The sequence below is a fragment of the Humulus lupulus genome, chromosome 1 (assembly GCF_963169125.1).
Source record: "Humulus lupulus chromosome 1, drHumLupu1.1, whole genome shotgun sequence".
Lineage (NCBI taxonomy): Eukaryota > Viridiplantae > Streptophyta > Magnoliopsida > Rosales > Cannabaceae > Humulus > Humulus lupulus.
In genome coordinates, this window is record NC_084793.1 from 248,957,375 (window position 1) to 248,977,799 (window position 20,425).

Here is a 20,425-nt window from a genome sequence, read left to right on the forward strand (position 1 = left end):
AAATATATGGGGAAAAAACTCCCATAAAAATGTAAACAAAAAAAATATGCCATAAAAAACTTAAAAAAAAAAACTGCCATATTTTTCAAAATTTATAAAAAAATCCCATATTTAGTGTAATTTCCTCTTTTTTTTTTTTTTAATTTTCTTTAATTTCGTGGTGAAAAAACCTACTTCCCAACCCCTCTTGATCGAAAGGCCCATCACACAAGGAAAGTGGGTTTGATTTAGGATCGTCCGGCCCATTCGATTTCCAATTCATTAGGGAAAACAAAGCTTGTGTTCCGTCTTCCTTGTACTCCCGCAGAGAGGCTCAGCTCAACTCAGAGAGCAATCTGGATTCTGAACAGAGAGGACGAAGACGAAGAAAAATGGGAAGCAGACTCGGAAGAAGAGTAGTTCACTTCGCTAACCTTCCCATCAAGCTTCTCATGCCCACTACTTTCAACAACATCAGAGAAATCGCTCTCAAGACCATTCCTTCCGCTTCCAAGATCGAAATCAAGCGCGTTCTCGAATCCCTCTACGGATTCGAGGTCGAGAAAGTCCAAACCCTAAACATGGAGGGAAAGAAGAAGAAGCGTGGTGGCTTGTTGATCGCGAAGCCCGACTACAAGAAGGCCTACGTTACTCTCAAGAACCCGCTTTCTATCTCGCCGGACCTTTACCCGATTCGGATTATCGAGGAGGAGAAGCGGCAGATGAGTAAGCAGTCGAAATCCAGTGTGGTAGAGGAAGGAGAGACCAAGAGGCATTGGCTTGATGGGAAGGAGGACCAAACTCAGACTCAGACTCAGAGATACAGGCTCGGGAGGTTTAGGCCCGAGAGGGTTAGGCCCGAAAGGGCTTCTTCCGTCAGTCGCGGAGAGAGTGAGGCTAAGTTCCCATGGAGCAGCATGAGGTCTTCTGGTGCTGGCGCTAGGTAGTTTTTTTTTCTTTCTTTTTTATGGAAATTTAAAGAAACGGTTCTTATAGTTTTCAGAGGTTCTGAAGTCGTTTATGTTATCTGAGTTGAGATAATGAATTATTGCTATGTAATAACCTTTCTTGGTGGATTTTTGTTTTGTAAGAACACAGAGCATTTGTTGGCTCTTTATGAATGATAGTTTTCCTTGATTGATTTTATGCAAATTTGTTATTGTTTTTACTCAGAAAACTTTATGCTTAGTACTATTAACTTGGAATGTTGAAGAAGTTGGGAGTGGAAGGAAGTTACACGAATTGCAAAAGGTAGAGAAAAGACATTTTGTGTGCTTTTTTAATCAATGTTATTTGTGGTGCTGGGGATCCTTTCTGATTGGGAATTCGTAGTTGTTATTATATTTAGTTTATGGATATTCTACTCTTTCTTTTTTCGTTTAATCTAAACATTTAGATATAGATTACTTTGTGTGTGATTGTGAAGAGTGGCCATTGAAAACTTACCAGAATTGTGACAAGAGTGAAGAAATAAAGGCAGAGGGTGTGTTGGATTTTGGGTAGAGAGATTGAGAGAGTATGTCCCGTTTATTGATAGTATTTGTTCTTAATTTTAAGAACAAGTAAAGGGTTTGAATATTTTTAAGTTACTGTTTGTTAAAATGACTTAAGATTATGAAACATTTTATTGTATTAAATTTATTTTCTTTGATTTGAACAATGAGAAATAGGAAATTGATGGAATGTGAAACGTTAAAGTCATAAACCACTTTTATAGATTCATTCAAAGGCCAAACACTCAAAAATAGTTTCTAAAAAAAGTTTCAAAATAGCAAACGGGCTCTTTGTGTGTAATGTTGGAAGTTATTACTTATTAGTGAATTAGTCTCTCCCCAATTATTTCCACTCTCATTCGATCATGGCGAGGAGCAAGTATTTGCCAACAACTATAGTCTATTTATTGTGGTAAATTCTTGTGTCTTGTTTCTTTATTTTTATTTTTATTCTAGTATACCTAGGAGTTGTGCTTTTCTCAGTAATTGTAATATGTTGATATCATACATTGTGCTTCCATTGAAATACTACATTCAGTCAAGGCGAATTCCATATCAGCTTATACTCAAACAACAAAAAAATTTGAAAATTGGTTTGATCAAACTAACCAAATAAGTAAACACAATATATGAACGTTTATCTTGAAGACTGGCCTTTGTACTGCAAAGATATTTGATGTTCAGATAATTTATGCAATGGATGATCTACGCTTAGAGCTGATTTTGTAGCGCATTGAATTAGTTCTTTGTTTTCCTTCCTCCGGCTCATCTCCACTCTCGTCGCCTTCAATTTTTGTATGAAAAGAATTCTTGATCTTTCGCCAACCAAAGCTCCAACGAGGTGCATGTATTGGCTTGTTGCCTACCTTATCATACTCTTGTTGCAGCTCAGAGTAGTCACTCTGCAGCTCTGACATCTTCCTTTTTATATTCTCAAGCTCTACTTTAAGGGTCTTGATTTCCATGTCTGTTGTGGGCTGGTTTCCATCTTGTTCAGAGATATTGTCACTTGGTGCTGGATCTTTTTCTTGTATTGTTGTCCTCATTTTTACTTGTTCAGAGAAAAGAACCTGCACATGTTTCTTCCTGTGGTGAGAAATGCATTTTAGTGGACAACAGATGGGTTATCACCAGGAAATTGGCTTTGTTTCTGGTGTTTACATCTTCTGGGAAGTAACATAATTCGTGAACTCTGCTTTTTTTTTTTATTTACAATGGGTCTGCCTATTTGACGAATTTCTTTCCCATATGCATTTTGTTCTCTGCATTCCATGTCTCTAAGGATTGGCTTACGATGCTATCTATGCAGTTCAAGGGAATTTCCTGAGGTATCTGCATTTTTCTTTTCATTTTTTTTTAAATTTTTTATGTTATTGTGACTATCATCATAGTTTCTGGAGATTCATTTCATAGTTATTTTAGTATTTTTTTTCCTTGAATATTTTATACAATGTTTATAGTGCTCAAGTGCTCTGATTTTTGTCACAATAGGCATTGAGTGCGTGTTTAAAAAGGAGGTAATGTTGGATTTCATTTTCTGGTAGGTGATGAACATTAATATTACAATTTCCCTGATATAGGTTTGTAATGGATATTATTCAATAATTATTGGATTGTGGCACTGATTTATTTGCTATTATCACCAGGAGAATTCCTTGTTTTTCCTGTGCTCTTTTAATGGATCTATATAACATTAACGATTGCTTTTTGTTGTACTCTCTATTCTATTAGGGATTGTAGCTGGTTGCTGAATCTTAAGCTCTATTCTCAGTGTAAGTAGTATAAGAGAGACTAGGTTTGCTATTGCCATGTTTATTACTAATTTCCATATGCTTCAAAACAGTTGCCATCATGAGAAGCTTTGTCAAAATTATGGTAGACTCTCAAGGGACACAGATGCTGATATAATTGAGAAGGGGGATATTATATGTTACTTTTTGGAAAAGCTTACCTGGACAATGGTTCTGAGAGGCAAGCGGTCATTTTGTGCTGCGTGGGTGCATGCATCAAGTGACAGTTTGTTGCAGTTCATTATTTTGCATAGCCTTCTTCTGTCATGCTCAGGTAGTAAAGGGTGAGTCTGGAAAGAAGATTATACTTTGTTAAGTTTCGAAATATATTTTGTGAAAATTCTCTTTGCCGAAACTTCCCTTAGTAAAAAACAGAAGCTGTGATAACTAGAAGGTAGAAATAACCTTGAGGTAGATGTCAATGGCTCTATAAAGGCCATCATGACATGCTCGCGCGTTTTCTGGAAGTAGTTCGGCTAGAACTTGAAACTTGGTTATTGAGAGATTTGGGTCTCGGGCAATCTCTGCTAGGTAGTTGTCCAACAACTTACTTACATTGATATTCTCTGTCCTCTGTAGATGTAGGTTTAACTGTGTCTGTTCTTGCATCAAGAAATATTCCACAACTCGTTGTACCAGATCAGTGTCATACATAGTGTGCTCTTGAGAAGAACTGTTTCAATTAACATTATTATTAACAAGGGGCGCAAAGGGGGGAGTTGATCATTGTCATGCAACCTCCTCAAATTTTCAAATTTTGGAGTATCAAGTCAATTAGAGAAGGTAAATACTTACTTCATTACTGATGTCTGATCTGCATTTTTGTATCTAGGAATAAGAAGATCGTTTGCGTTGGCGTCTTCCAACAGCATCCCCACTCTTTTTTCAAGCTCAGAAATTAAAGCTGGTGTTACAGAGTACACATTGGCCATCTTTAACATCTGCAGCAAGAACTTACAGGAAACAGCTTCATGTTGAGGTGGAAGTAAGCTAACTAGGTTTTCAATAATCATTTTTTGCTTCTTGCCATGTGCAATACCCTCTTCCTCTTCCCCTTCTTCTTTACTCCGGCTCAAAATACTGAACTGCAGATCACTCTTTCCATGCCCATATCCTCTTAGTCCTTCTAATTCCTCATCCATTCCTGGCAACCATCGACGTGAATAGTGCATGATACACTTGCCTATGATCTCAGGGCTTGAACCTTTTGCCTTGATTGTCGTCATAATCCTCATAAAATGATCGATTCTTAGGATAGCAATCTCATCAAACCACCAGCCTTCTATGTTACTTGAATTTGCCGTTGTGTTTTCTCTTGATGCCTTCCAAGCAATTGAATCACAGCATCTTCTAACAATTTGGAGATTCTCAACCCATGGAGATAGATCTTCACAAGATTTTATTACAGTAATGGTATCTTTCCATGAAGAAAGGACCACAAATGTGAGGAATGCTTCAGTCTTGGTAACTAGATTTCCATCATCAAGTTCCTCAGTCATGTCTAGGTACTCTGCGGCACATCTTAGTGGAGCTATGTTCTTAGAGCTAAAATCTATTGGGAAACCATAACAGAACTTCAGAATTGTTTCAAAGGTCTCTGATCCACCTGGGAAATTTTCTAGTTTGACTTTGCAGTTGAAACTTGAGTTTGGGTGCTGTTGAATATCTTCTCGACTGAAGTAGCCACATTTTGCTACCAATGGATACTGTTACACGTGAAGCCTTGTATTAGGAATTTTTTTTTTTTCATGAACTTAAGATAATATGTGAACTACCTATGTGCATTTAGTCAGCCTATGTATGATATGCTAGCTCACTGTTTTCATTAATTGTTTTGAAATAAATGTAAACCGCACTATTTATGAAAAGAAACTATAAAAGACTTGCCGCTAATTCCACCCTATGTCATCACTAAGTCATTATTGTTACTCAAATCTACATGAATCAGTATTATTAGTCTACATGAACCAAGAACATTATTATATATTATTTGATTGATATGCAACTTGTGGAAATCATCAATTTGAAAACTTTTGTGATCAGGGTTCTGCAGTTTCTGCAGCATAACAGGTTTGTAATGCAGAGTTAAGGTATTTATTTCATATTTTTTTTATTAGTACTTAGTACAAAATGTTGACCCAATTAAACAGTCTCTTAGGCTATATGACAATCTAAATGTTGACATCCTTTCCAAGTTTTCTGATTAGTATTGTTTATAAATCTTTTCTGTTCTTGGTTTTCACAGTTTAAAATTATTATGGCTTTGCTGGTACAATTTCGTATAACTTGTAGTGCTATAAAGAAGGCATTCTTGCTAACACTAAAGTAATGTATTGCCTTGTTCTAGTTACCTTATGAGCATTAAAGGTGGTTTCTTCAACTTGAATGGAGAAGTCTGTTGGGATCTGAGAAGTGATAAACCTGAAAGGGAACACAACAAAGCAGAATGATAATCTAGAGTGATGAGGTGCAGTAGAGAACACAAGAATTGCAGGTAAATTTTGCACTGTAAGGAATGAAACACAATCAGATGATAACTTAGTATGTTCTGTTTAATTGCAACTCTAAGCTGTACCAGGAGGGTTCCTTCCTTTCCAAGCTATCATTGATATTGGTGATGAACTTGGAGGGCAGGACTATTCTTTGCTCGTGAACTTGATCATTCTCGTCGAAATCTTTCCCCGAGCTTGGAGGATGAGTCAGAGACTTCTTCATCATGATTGCTCTCTTGCTGAAGGCATGTTTTGTTATGTCATTTTAAACCATTGACTAAATAGTTCAGGTGCAGACGGTAAGACACTCCGAACTCTTTTTTTGTCATGTCGTCTTAGATTTGAGCTGTCTTACCTAGTTGAGATAGATGACTACCTATGTTCTGGGGTGATAATAGAATGCTTGGTCTTCTACTCTTAAGTCATCTTTGTTTAAAGGAAAAACTAGTAATTATAATGCTACAAAATCCATTAGGATAAAGATTAGTTTAGTGGGGTATAGAGGTCTAAATAAATGTGTGAGAAGTGAGTGTGTGGCTAATATGGAAAAATATCCAAGAGAGGGTTGGTGGTAATGCTCATTTAATTTCATTCTTTTCTGATAAATCTAACTGCTGCATGATTTGAATGTCACACAGAGAATAACCAGATGAAATTATAGGTAGGGAACACCTTAATTAATGTGCATTATCAGCCACGTATGTAAGAATTGTACCATTGAATTGCGTGGTCATAAATGTAGATCTATGTTCATATATATCTTTTCATGAAGTTGCACATCAATTTCTGCTAAAGGAGAACAAGCATATGGGTTGATTTTTAACAAAGTTTGGTTTTAGGCCCTCAAGGACTGAGCCATGTTCTGTAAAGTTGTGCTGTTGTTTGGGTTAGATGAGTCGTTGAATGGCAATTTGCGAGTGTTTGAGTATTCGAACACAAAAACTATTAATGAACATATCAAATAATTATATTTGTACATGACTTGTCCACATGAAATAATAAGTAATAACACTATGTTTTAATTCATTAAACATGATTACTTATTAATTAATTAAAAAAAACACTTGTAAACCTCTCTAAATGTTATTTAAAACTTTATTCATAATGTTAAAATTTGTGTCATAAATGTATTGTTTCACGTGGACATGTTTTTATTGCATTGTTTAAACTTGTTGCACATATTATTTTTGGTTTAACTTAAAAATCCACTTATTTATTACATGTTGCATATGCATTAATCCGAAATTGACATAAATTAAACATATTATTTAAATTGATTTATTTCATATCATTTTCAAGAGGTATTATCTTGTCTTGTAAAAGTCAAACCCTATTCTTTACCATTCATTAAGCAGTGGGATCCAGCACTTTTATCTTCGATAATGATACTGATTGAACAGTTGGGCTCCAGCACCATAATCAACAATCATAATATTGATTGGTTTAGACGTACCAGTGCACATCTGACCGTACTAATTTTCTTTTACGTAACATGTGATGTTTCACTTTTTGCATAATCAAATTAAATAAAAGTAGTTTTTCTCAAATGCTTGAATCCGTACAACTTGTATGAACTATATCTATACTTATCCTTGCACACTATTTTGTTATGATAACTCTAAAAAGAATTGTAGTGTTAGATCCAAGAGAATCTATTATCTGAGTGGTAGTATATAAGGAATAATGTTTGCTTTAGAGCACTCCCAACACATTATTTGAGCACTTCTAACAGAGTTTCTATTTTTTAAAATACATTGCTAAAATTTTACTTTTTTTATTTTTTCTCAATCTTTTACATTATACATATAACAGTTTCTCTATAATTTCTCTTTATAACATTTAAATATTCTATTTTTATATATTGTTTATTTAAATAAAATGACGAGAATGAAAGGAGGTGAAAGAATGGGAGAATAGTAATAAAAATAATTAAATAAGTTTATAGAATGAATAGTATGTAACTAAATGTGGAGAATGATTTAGTTACTATAGCTTAGCTAAGAGCACTCACAATGAGTGATCTAAAATAACTAAATAAGTAAAATTATACAGAAAAAGTATTAAAATGAGTCTCAAATAAATGCTTTATCCTTCAAAAAAATTTGCCTTCATTTATATTACATAACTATATTTATAACACACTATTCATCTATGTAAATATATAATATTAATTTTTCGTATTCTCTCTTACATTATTCACAAATACATAAAATACACACAATATATATATATTCCACTCTTTTTCTTTTTCTTTCTCTTTTAATATATTTATATATATATAGTTACATACCTAATAAATGAGTTTTATTTATATTTTATAATATTATTATATTTCATTTTTATTTTTATTGTTATTGTTATTTTTATTTTTTATTTTATTTTATTTTAGTACAATTTTATATATACATTATATTTATATCTCTTTTATATAAAAAATGTGTAGATAATGAATTTTTTTGGTTTTAAGAGTTTGTAACTATAATATAATTATGTGATATGATATATGAGTTGATATTATAAATATTAAAAGATATAAGGATATTATTGATAGTTAAAGAAAATATTTAAAATGAATAGAAAATATTTAAAAATATTGTATTTAAATGATATAGAGAAAAAAATAGGGAAATTGATATATGGTATTATGTAAAAATTAGAGGTAAAATAGAAAAAAATATGTTTTGGAGAGAGATTTTAAATGATGGAGAAAAACATCATTAGGAGTGTTCTAAATGTCTTAGCTATCATTCATCATCTGCTAGAATGTTATTTTATGGATTTTGAGCTATATTTTACATATTTAATTATTATACATAATCTAATAACTATACATAATCCATTGGAGTGTTCTTAAGTCATTGAAAATGTACAAAGCAATAAATTAAGTTGAGGGATAAAATAAATTAGGTCCAAGCCGAGCGAACAAGGCCAAGCGAAAATGCTGAAAGAAATAGCCTTTGATCCATAGATGGGAATTTGCATCCGAGCTACAAACAGATAGAGGAACAATCCCATCCAAACAAGTAAAAGTACAAATCAAAGAGACCTTCCAATCAGATTCAAACGATAAAGCATCAACTAATCCCAAACCAAGTGACAACTAGCTTGGATAGGTGCATGAAATGATTTAGATCCCAGCGGGTTTATAACCAAAAGATAACATATGTGCAATAAAGTTTGGAATATTATTATTACAATGACACCTAACTTCGAAAGAGAGGGCATGAGTAAAGAGGACTCAAAGTAATGGGAGACAAAAATTCTTAACACTATGTTTAGTAACAAGGAAAAAGTGTTGGAAGGATGGAAAGTTTAAAAAGGATAGAAATAGCTATGGATGAAAATGATGTTGGATGGAATAAATTATTACTCTCTTCAATATTGTTTGTTGTTGAGAGGAAAGAAATAAGGATGGATTTAAAATTTAAATGTAAAATTACTTAATTATCTATTATATAATACATATTTGATTTTTATTGAAGTATATGTATGTAATTTTTTATAATTTTTTTTATCTCATCCTAGAATCTTTCATTTTTGGAAGGATTTATTTTGGAGGATTTGGAGGGAGACCTCTTTCCTCCATTTTTCTTTTCTCTCTCTTGCCAAACAAATAATTTTGGCTTTGTCCTTTTTCCCTCTATCCTTCTAAAATTCCCTCTAAGATTGAAGCTTCCCAAGAGAGAATACTCTTTTTTTTTTCTAAAAAAAAAATATTCTTTAGAAAATGAACAATTAGTGAATTTACCCCTCACTTTTATTAGTAGTATGTTTTTGCCCATCACTTTTGATTTATCTTCAAATGCCCTTTAAATAGTAAAATTAGTATTCTTTTACCCCCAACTAGTTTTTTAATATGAATTTGCTTAAAAAAATGATCTATTGTCAATTATAACCCAAATTGAGATAAATTTGTTTCATTTTTACCCTTAAATTTGAATTTTCTTATTAATTTAATTTTCAGTCTTTATTTAAATATTAAGATTAATTTTTAAAAATATATAAAATTAGTTAAGTAAATATCTATTGGCTTATGTTACAATAACGGAATAAAATTGATTCAAAACATAAAACACATCAAATTATTTATAATTTTATTAGTCATCATAAATGTAAATAATTTATCTTACATAATTAAATCAATAAATAACTAAATATAATTTTTTTTTCAATTCTTATTTTTATATGTTATTTACTCATAATTAATGTATACAATTGTTTGAACAAATAAATATTTTAACAAAGTTTCAGTTAATTTTATTAATAAATAAATAACAATAAAACCATAACAAAACTATATAAATTTTAGATTTTTAAAAAAAAAAATTCGAATCAATATTCCCAATTTTTATTTTTTACTTGTAGCTAATGGATACATTAATAACATTATTAAAAATAATTTGTCTTTATTAAACTTTTTCTAACTATTGAATCAGTTATATAATCCAACAAAAAAATCACAATCAACTTCTATAAATTATAGATAAAAGATTTTTTTTTTGTTTAATTTACATAATAATTGAATTAAAAAAATTAATTGTATGGTCAAATTTATAATAAAAATAAAATTATAGGATAAAACTCAAATAATTTTATCATGTATTATGATATTTGGTTATAGATAAAAAGTTTGAGAGGTAAATTTATATTTAGAGAATTAGTTAGGGGTAAAGAAGACTAATTTTTTCATTTAGGGACATTTGAAATTAATGTCAAAGTGAGAGGGCAAAAACATACTACTAACAAAAATTAGGGACAAATTGACTAATTTTTCTTAAAAAAATATTTTGACTGGGTAAGTGAATTCAAATATATTATATTAAATTCAGTCTCTAACATTTATTAGTTACCTTTATGTAGATGAGTGTGTAATTCTATTAAATAAAGAAAAGTTTTAATGGGCTTTAATTCCTAATACCTTATTCTTAAGATGTTGACAACGTTGCACATGCATGTTTGTCCAAATTTATTTGTTTTTGCACGTATTGTTGGTAGTATTAAGATATACAAATTAATTTTAAGTCAAAACCAAACCAGCCTTATTTGATTTTTCTCATTGATCAATGAAAAATAGAAGGCAGTGGACCTGGTACCCATTTTTTTATTTCTTTTTCTTTTTCACTCTTAAGGCACCACCATAAAATAACTTAGATGACTTTTGCAATAACATGTTATAATTTTTGTAAATAAGCACTTTTATCTTTGGTGAAGTCTCAAACACGTTTGATTCACCAAGTTTTATTTATTTTTTTTTTAAAAAAAAAAACTTTACAAAGAGTTTTAAAAATGAGCCTTTTCCTAAAATACCCTAATCCTTTTCTTCTTCTGATGTTTGAATATATTGATCAGCTAAGCCTGTATAACAATATATGTTAATGAAATCAAATTACCATGGTCTATATTAAAGGACATAACCGTTTTGTTCGTCTTTATTTATTTATTTTTTGTTCATTTATATAGATACAAATTACAAACGATGTAGCATTGGTAGGTGAAGAGCACAAACACTTGTTAAATTTTTCATTAACACACTGTTTTTACCATAAATGCATGCATATGTTATTAGAATGACAATAAGTTCATTAAGTGAAATCCAACATTAGTTATTTATGGGCCGTTTGGTACGAGGAGTTCACAGTTTTCATACTACTAGGAAAGTTGAAGAGGGTAATCTGATAGTCTGTAAACTTACATCATTGTGTTTGGTTATGCATTGTAATTTTATCTATGATTCCTAAGAATATTACTTTCTGTATTTGGTTGTGCATAAGAATCTGTTAAGTTTTCATATTTTCATAAAATTAATATAATAATATATTTTATCAAAATAATTTATAAACAATTTTACTCATAAAATATTTTTTAACAAAATTAAAAAAAATACATCTATTGAATACTAGAATCAAGTATAATTTTTAAAATTACAAAAATACCCTTGTTTTATTTTTAATAATATATCATTTGTTATTTTAAACTAAAGTAATGATATAAATACTTTACAAATCAATTTCTTTAAATAAACAAATATTATTTATCATTTTATAGTTTGATATATGTATATTTGTTTTTATATTATAAGCTTCAAAAATAAAACAAGTCATTAACTAAAAAATTATTGGTTTAAGATTTTTTTAAAAAAAAATAATAATAATAATTTTGAAGTGTTTCACATTCCTGAGTATCTGAAAACCACTTGTCAGATGAGTTTCACTTGAACCTAGAATCAGGAAAAGTTAAAACCCCTGGAGTACAGATTCTCAGGTTAGAAAAACTCAAACCCAGTACCAAACATGAGAAAGTGTTCAAATTCTCATTCCTGTGTCCAGACTCCTGCATACCAAAAGACTCGTTATTATGATAGAATCGATGGCAGTATTTGGTCTTCTTGTCCTCTTTCGATTACTTAAATTAAACATGGATGATGTGATTAGGAGAATATGAATTTGTTAGAATTATCGGTGTTGTTATTTGAAATTATTCCTCGTACTTTGTCCAAAGTATGATTTGTTTTTGTTATTTTCATTTGTATTCCCTTTGATTAATACTATGGTTGGTATAGAGGAAATAAATTAGGATGGAAGGAAAAAATAAGAAGGAAAGAAAATTTCTAAGATGGAAAAAAAAAAGCTTGTTTCCTCTATATTTGTTTGGTAGGGAGAAAAGAAAATTAAGTTATTTTATAATTACTTTTATACCCCTTTATTATTATTATTTAAAAATTAAATGAGCAATGATATATTAGTAATTTAATTTTCTTATTAGTTTGAAAAAAAATTCATTTATTTTTCTCTTTAATTTGTAGAGGAAATTATTTTGATGGGACCCACCTAATTTTTTCCGCTCACTTTTTCTTTCCTCTATCTTTTCTCTCATATCAAACATCTATTTTTTTTCTTTCTCTTCTCTCCACTTTTCTCTTTAAAATTTTCTTTCCACCCACTTTTCCTCCTTACCAAACATAGAGTAAGGCTAAGCAGGGACAAAGTCGGAAAATCTTTTTATGTATAAAAATTAGGGACTTTATTATTATTTTACGTTAAAATATATTTTTTAACTAATTTAATGTAAAAAAAAGTACAAAGTGAATAAAAAATTAGGAGGTTCTTGAGCCCTAACTTATTGGTTGGCTTCGGCTATGATGCTAAGCATTGACAGAACCATACAAAGTTGGAGGGCAATAACTTTCTCAAAAATTTGAAAAGTAATAATAATAATAATAATAATAATTATATATTAAATAAATTATATAAAAATAATATATTTTTTTGTTTCAATATTTGGTCAATCTCCCTTTACTTGGCCCTGTAATAGATTGTCAGTTATGCTACTAGAATGTTATGAGAAATTTGAGAAATGATGCACTAAATTGGGTCCTATAACAAAATTATTCTAGCCTATGTGAACATAACCCTTTTATGCTAGCATTCCCAATGTTTCCTAAAATGCCCCTAACATATGAAAGACCCTTTCATTTCTGAATTTGTCTTCTCTCTCTCTCTCTCTTTCACGTCCAAGCTCACCCTCACCCAAGTTCCCCCTTCTTCTAATTCCAAGATCTAAATAAAAAAATCAAGGCAGCCACCAAGATTGAATCAATCCTGTCGAGCTTTTGAGGTTGTGTTTTGAGGAAGATTGAATCCTATCAAGGCAAAACAACACTTTGGGTTTCAGATCTAGAGGGAAAAAAATTATGGGTAAGTATATTTTTTGTAAAGTAGTGATTAAACTTGTTTATTTACATTGCTTTAACTATTTCGAACATATCTGTGTCTGCATTTTGGATTTTTTTTACTATTTCATGGTCGGATTAGAACTGAGTTTTTATGGGTTTTTTTCTAGGTTCTTTTTCTGGCTCGACGAGTTTTGATGAGACTCGACATGCCTCGATGGTCCTCAACATGCCTCGATGTAGGTTAGAAATGGACCACCTCAATTAGCCTCGATGGACCTCGATAGGGACCCGAAGTGTCCTATAGATGACCACCTCGACTAACCTTGATGGTCCTCGATGACCTTGACATGTAGACAAAATTTCCCATACTTGGCCACCTCGATTAGACTCGATGGTCCTCGATGGACCTCGATTTGATTCAATTCATGGCCACCTCGATGAGGCACGATGGTCCTCAATGGACCTCGACAAGTTGACCTCAACAGAACTCGATTAAAATCGATGGAACTTTATTTTTTGTAGTTTTTTTATGTTATTAAATTTTGACCTTTTTTTTTGTTTTTTTGTCTATATAGATTTGTCTGTTTCTATATTTGTTGCATACATTAAAATCGATGGAACTTGATATTTTTGCAGTTTTTGTTATGTTATTAAATTTTGACCTTTTTTTTTGTTTTTTTTTTGTCAATACAGATTTGACTGTTTCTATAATTGTTGCATACAATGGTGTTTGGGAACTGGAATATAAGGATTGGATTTTCTGGGATGCTGAAAATCAAGTTCTCCCTTTGGAGAAGAGTGTGACGTACGAGCAACTGGTTGAAATTTCGTATGATGAGCTTAAAGTGGATAAATGTGTGTACAACTTGAAACTTGAGGTCCCGTACACATGCCTCTCACAACCCTTCAGACCTATAGTTATGAAAAATGATAGGCATGTTCATGCATTCATGGGATTAGCATCGAATTTTGTTAAGAAGATGATTCCTCTATACGTAACATTGGTTAAGAAGGATTGTTTAGGAAGTGCTTTGGCCTCTCCCACTGTTAATAAAGAAGTTCGATTTGAAGAGAATATTTCTCCCCCATGTCATGGTTTTAGGGGAACTCAAAGTGAGGTTGGGATATTTGTTCCAGAGACAAATCCAGACGTTATTGTCCATGATGATATCCCTGTTAGAGGTCCGCCACATGTTCCTGACACAGCAGAGTACGAACCCTATGGCTACGATCCTTATGTCAATGACGATCTGGTTGCTGATGCAGCAGAAGTTGATGGGCCAAATATTAGGGTAGATTTGCCAACGCAGAGTTCATAAGTTATGATAGTTGAGGAGCGTAGAAGAGAAGATCGACAAACACTTGGGACCAACAATAGTCGTCCAGGTCCAGGTAGAGTTGAAGATAGAAATATATGGAGTTCTCCTTTGGAATTAGGTGAATGTCGTAGAACTTGGAGTGCTCCCATGTTTACCAAAGAAGATATCGAGGCCTCACATCAAAATCATCATTCCTCAACCGACACATCTTCAGGAGCATTGCACCTTGGCAAGTTCTTTCAGAATAAGCTTCAAATGAAAACCAAGGCGCCCATCTTTGCGATGAAGAATAATTTTGAGTTTATGGTGAAGAAATCTGGTACTAATGTGTGGTACATAACCTGCAAGGATCCTGATTGTGGTTGAAGATTGAGGGGAAAGAAAAAAACGCGGTCTGAAATGTTTGGGATTACAGTCTACAACGATGTACACACTTGCTCACATGAAATATGAGAGAAGGACCACCGTCAAGCAGCACCATGGGCTGTTGACCACCTAATCAAGAAGAAATTTGCTACCGATGGTACTCGGTACATGGAAAACAACATAAGGGAGGACATGAAGCACCATTTTGGGGTCGAAATGAGCTATGATAAGGCATGGAGATGCAGAGAAAAGACACTTGTGTATGTTAGAGGCACATGTGAGGATTCATACTCCAAGTTACTTTAATACTTGTGTCAGTTGGAGCAGAAGAATCCAAGTACTATTACTGATTTTGTAGCAAAAGATGGTTCTTTCTTGTATTGCTTCTTTTCCCTTGGTGTTTCTAGGAGGGGATTCAAGTATTGTCGTCCTGTCATTTGTGTGGACGTCACATTCTTGAAGAACAAGTATGGTGGCCACATGCTCTGTGCTGTTGCGTTGGATGCAAACAACCATTTGTTTCCAATTGCGTTTGGACTGGTGGATAGTGAGAACCATAACTCTTGGACTTATTTCATGAGAAAATTGAAGGAAGCCATAGGGGATGTTGACAACCTAGCTTTTTTTTTATAGGACATGCATGAAAGCATTACTCATGCTTTGGAGGTTCTGTTCCCAGATGCCTACCACGGTGCTTGTTACCATCACATCTGTATGAATGTGGTGGCAAAATTCAAAACCGACCACTGTCAAGACATCATGGGGTGTGCAATGTACGCGTATCGAAAGACAGAATTTCACAAGTTCTTTGAAAATATTAAGGTAATTGATCCTCCCATTACTCAATATCTTAAGGGAATTGGTTTTGAAAGGTGGACTGGCACTAATTTTCCTAGAAATCGATACAATATCACGACGGGCAACTACTCAGAAAGCTTTAATAATAAAACCAAGGAGGCAAGGAGCTTTCCAGTTTCCATTTTTCTTGAATTCATACGATTCACTCTACAGATGTGGTTTGCTGATAGACGTGAAAAAGCAGCAAAAGCAACAAGTGTGTTAGCACCTATAATGGAGGCAGGTTTGAAGCAAATGGGTGTGAAAGCAAATTTCCTAGATGTCCAAGTCCTTGGTCATCATGAATTTCTCGTGGTTGATGGTGATGGTGAGGTGAACTTGGCCACAAAATCATGCTCATGTTGCATGTTCCAAACCATTGGGATACCGTGTGTCCATGCATTTGCTGCAGCCAGAAAAATGAGCGTAAACATCTACTCATTGTGTTCCTCTTACTATAGAATCGAGTCATGGAGGGACACTTATAATGAAACTATTTACCCTGTTGGTAACGAGGATGAATGGGTAATCCCTAATCACATTAGAGATATGGTTGTCAGCGTCCTTGTTGAGAAAAATACTGTAGGAAGGCCGAAGAAGAAGAAATTAGGTAGGCCGAAGAACAACCGCTATCCTTCTAGTGGGGAAAAGGTCGTCCAACCACATAAGTGTAGCAGATGTGGTGGTATTGGGCACAATAGGAAGTCATGTAATGCCAGGCTTTAAACATTGTCCTATCACTGTGTTGTTGACTACTTAATTACTTGTCTATCATCACATTATCATGTTATGCTAACTTCTGGTGTATGAATTGATGTCACTAGGAAATTGCTGTTATAATAATGTAATTGATTTTGCTGTGTTTATTTCATAAACCTGTCTGCCTCGACAGGCCTCAATGGGCCTCAACAACACCTCATCACTGAATACTGTCGAGGTAGCATTGAGGCCGCTATGTTCATAGCTTGGTTTGGACCCACCGAGGCATGTCGAGGTCCATCGAGGCCTATCAAGACAGATTTATTTTAACATTTTGAGGGTCCTTAGATGGTGTTGTCGAGGCCCATCGAGGCAGCTTGTTTGACATATCGATTTTTGTCGAGGCAGACATGTTTATGTGATTTTAGTTGTATTTTTTAATACTTGTCAAAATTTTGGGTCGAGCCTAATCGATTTCTATCGAGGTCGACCGAGGTAGAAAATTAGTGATATTTTTTTTGAGTTCTATCAAGGTATGTACAAAAAAATAATGTTCACCTATTGAACCATATACAAAACTAACCATATCCAAGTCTATATAACATGTGTACCAAGAAAAGAGAAAATAAATAGCATCACAGTGCCAATGTTTGAAAGGATAGGTCCACACACCATTTGGTTCTGAAAAGTTGCATGTTCGCATCAGTAACGGTATTGAGGGGTAGCCTGGCAATCAAATGCTCGATACGTATGATGACAAATATACCACAATCCCCACTGCATATAATTGAGTTTGTGTCAATTATAAATAACTTTTGTATAATTAAATTCAATTAACATATTTCAAAAACCACTAATAAATAGGGGAATACCTTGTCCTAGACTGAGGCACCTCCTTAGGGCCAAGACGACAGTACTGGATTGGCTTTTGTTTCTAGCCAGGTTGCAACTGGAGCTCCTCCTGGTCGTCAAACAAGCCAGACTTGTACCACAATGAAGGCAACAATAAGCACCAAGGCTTAATGATTTCTGCCAACAGAGACTGACTAAGCACGGTATGGTTGGAATCATAAATGTTAATGCACCACAATGGAATGGACACTTCAATGGTGACCCAATGCTATGCTTGTGGAATGCAAGGAAAAATATACTTCATCAACAGCTGCCCAAGATACAATGTATTGATCTGGGTCGCCCTTCAACAGTTTAAGCACAACGTCATCCCATGTATACTTCTCACCAATCTCCTTGAAATTATTCCAAGGACCTAGGAACACCTGGGGGAAGGTGGTGTTCATGATAGCAGCATCCTGCAGAAATGCGACGTGATAAAAGTTGTGTCAACGGCATAGCATGTGCAGAGCGACTTCAATATGCTGAAAAAACATGTAAATTCGTTAGTACCATCAATATGTTTTAGGATTGAATATAAAACATAATTGTAATTTACATATAGAATCCCAAAGCCAAATCCAAATGGTGTTCAATTGCAAGAATCATGCCACGTTGTGCGTCCCAGTATGGACAAATCGATCCCTCTTGTTGTCAATCTTCCCGATTAGCCACTTATGGAAACTCTTCTCTTGCTGCTAGTCACACTTCCTCAAAGGGTCCGTAACTAGTGTCTGATTGTATGATATTGGCCTCTTCGTAGGGTCGGTGAAGTCATCATAATGCTTAGGCTTGCATTTCTTCCTAATAACTTCAATGCCAGCTGCCTCCTCAGGATGTAACACTCGTACACTAGGACTATCAACATCACTGGCAACAATAGATGTCTGGGTCTATGGAGTGGAAGGTGGATCATCGGGCTCGTAGTCATGAGGCACAATATCTGACTCTGTATCTGAGTGTGGGTGGGTGGGTCGACTCTGTTCCCTGGATCGATTAGAGACCACTGAAATTAACAGCGCCAACTGATCCATGATCGAAGTTTGATTCTTAAGTAAAGTTTCCTGGCCCTCCTCAACTCTTTGGAGCCTCTGCACAAATTGCGCATAATCAGACTGACCCTCCTCAATCCTCTGGAGCCTCTGCATCAACTGCTCATAATCAGGATGGGCAACCTGACTAGAAGAAGGTGCAACGGTCTGTGTAGTGCCCTCCTCAACCCTCAGGACATCCTCATAAAAAATAGAAGCTGCCTTTGCAACCTCCGCTGGCTTCTCTACCTCCTTCTCGGGCTCTACTTCCTCCACTGCAGTCTCAGCCTCCACTTCAACTAATCCCAACTCAGGGAATAACTGACCATCAATGTTTGGGAGGCTATTGTACTGTCTACCTCACTGGGACGTGGCTTCAACATGGAAAATACCACCAACTGCATTAACAAATAAAATATGTCAGAAATACTCAATCAAGTAAATCGTCAATACATTAATTTGTCACATTAAGAAGATAAAGTTTAACTTACTTGAGTCTTGCTGAACAACAGAACCAACTGAGCTGTGGAAGGAAATATATTGATCTTCGTACACCAACTAAGCACCCTGGCAATCTAGTTCCCACTCTTTTCACCATATTTCCTCCCAATATCTGGCATGGCCTCAAAAGCCCAATACTGAAGTGCGAGGGCATAGCCATACAAATTGTACTTGGACTCCTTCTGTTGTTTCCCTGAACCCTCTTTCTTATTTTCCTCGTAGTGTTTCAATTGTTTCTTCATGTCTTTCTGAACTCCTTTAATCAACTTCTTAAAGGACAACTTCCCCCACAAATACTTGAAAAAGTAATGAAGATCCTCAACTAGCTTCAGTGAATCACCCCGTATGCTGGTTGTCTTCTCAGGGGCATACAACACCCCCTCTATCAAGTAGCATAATCCTAGCTTAAATGCATCTTCTAGGTTTTTCGAGGCCTTCAGAGCATCTTCCAACTAACCGAAACTAACATTCGCTTCACCATTAAAATATTCCTAGATGATCCGATCATTTGAAATATGCTCTTTCAACTCATCTAGGGACGGTGTGTTTCCAAAATTTAGGCCGGTAACTAGGCCAAACTCCACAATACCAAATCTACATAGAGAGTTGCTCACGTAGAACTGACCCTCTTCAAGCTTCTTGCTTTCCACCTCACGCAACATCAATTGGTGTAGTAGAATCCTAGAAAAACTAAAGGCCTTTGCCTTAAAGAATTGTCCCAATGGGCATGCCTTTTCCCGTTCAATCAGCCTATGCCTTTGAAACTGCTCTATAAGGGTATCCAAGTAAGCACTACCCCTATAAGTAACACGAGCATGAAATTTCTTCTCCAACGATACAATATGGTCAGGCATCTGAAACAAAAAAAATTTGTTAATAATACATTTTTAAGCAATCTGGTAACCATCGAGGCCCATCAAGGCATATCGAGGTAATACATGTTCAAAGCAATACTATTTTTATCGAGGCACATCGAGATGTGTCAAGGCATATCGAGGTACAATTAAATTCAATTATTTTTTAAAGCAATCTGGAACATCATCGAGGCCTGTTGAGATAACATCTACATTTATGTACAATCGAGCTGTATCGAGACCTGTTGAGGTCTATCGAGGCACATTCAAATTCTGCACCTAAATAAGCCTATCGAGACCTGTCGAGGTCTATCGAGACACTCAAAATCCTACAAATTTCCAATTTGTTCACTTTATATCAAGGTGATTAGAGGTGAAAAGTACAACTTTATTGATCTTAAATGTCAAAATAAATTAAGTTTTGATTATTATTTTCATTTAATTAATATGATATATTTTATGAATGAAAATATTTGATTATAATTTAATTTATTGTTATTT

General features: G+C 34.0%; 2 protein-coding genes across 2 annotated transcripts; one reads left to right on the plus strand and one right to left on the minus strand.

Annotated features, from left to right (window-relative positions):
• The first annotated feature begins 270 nt into the window (after positions 1 to 270).
• On the plus strand, positions 271 to 1,125 carry LOC133805337 (uncharacterized). Its single transcript, XM_062243498.1, has one exon. The coding sequence runs from the start codon at positions 372 to 374 to the stop codon at positions 924 to 926; it is 555 nt and encodes a 184-aa protein (XP_062099482.1). The 5' UTR covers positions 271 to 371; the 3' UTR covers positions 927 to 1,125.
• Positions 1,126 to 1,955: 830 nt separating this feature from the next.
• On the minus strand, positions 1,956 to 6,233 carry LOC133805329 (BTB/POZ domain-containing protein DOT3). Its single transcript, XM_062243488.1, has 6 exons — positions 5,838 to 6,233; positions 5,614 to 5,683; positions 4,058 to 4,968; positions 3,668 to 3,935; positions 3,424 to 3,552; positions 1,956 to 2,542 (listed from the first exon to the last, which is right to left on the minus strand). The coding sequence occupies exons 1-6, from the start codon at positions 5,978 to 5,980 to the stop codon at positions 2,162 to 2,164; spliced, it is 1,902 nt and encodes a 633-aa protein (XP_062099472.1). The 5' UTR covers positions 5,981 to 6,233; the 3' UTR covers positions 1,956 to 2,161.
• Between the last annotated feature and the right edge of the window lie 14,192 nt (positions 6,234 to 20,425).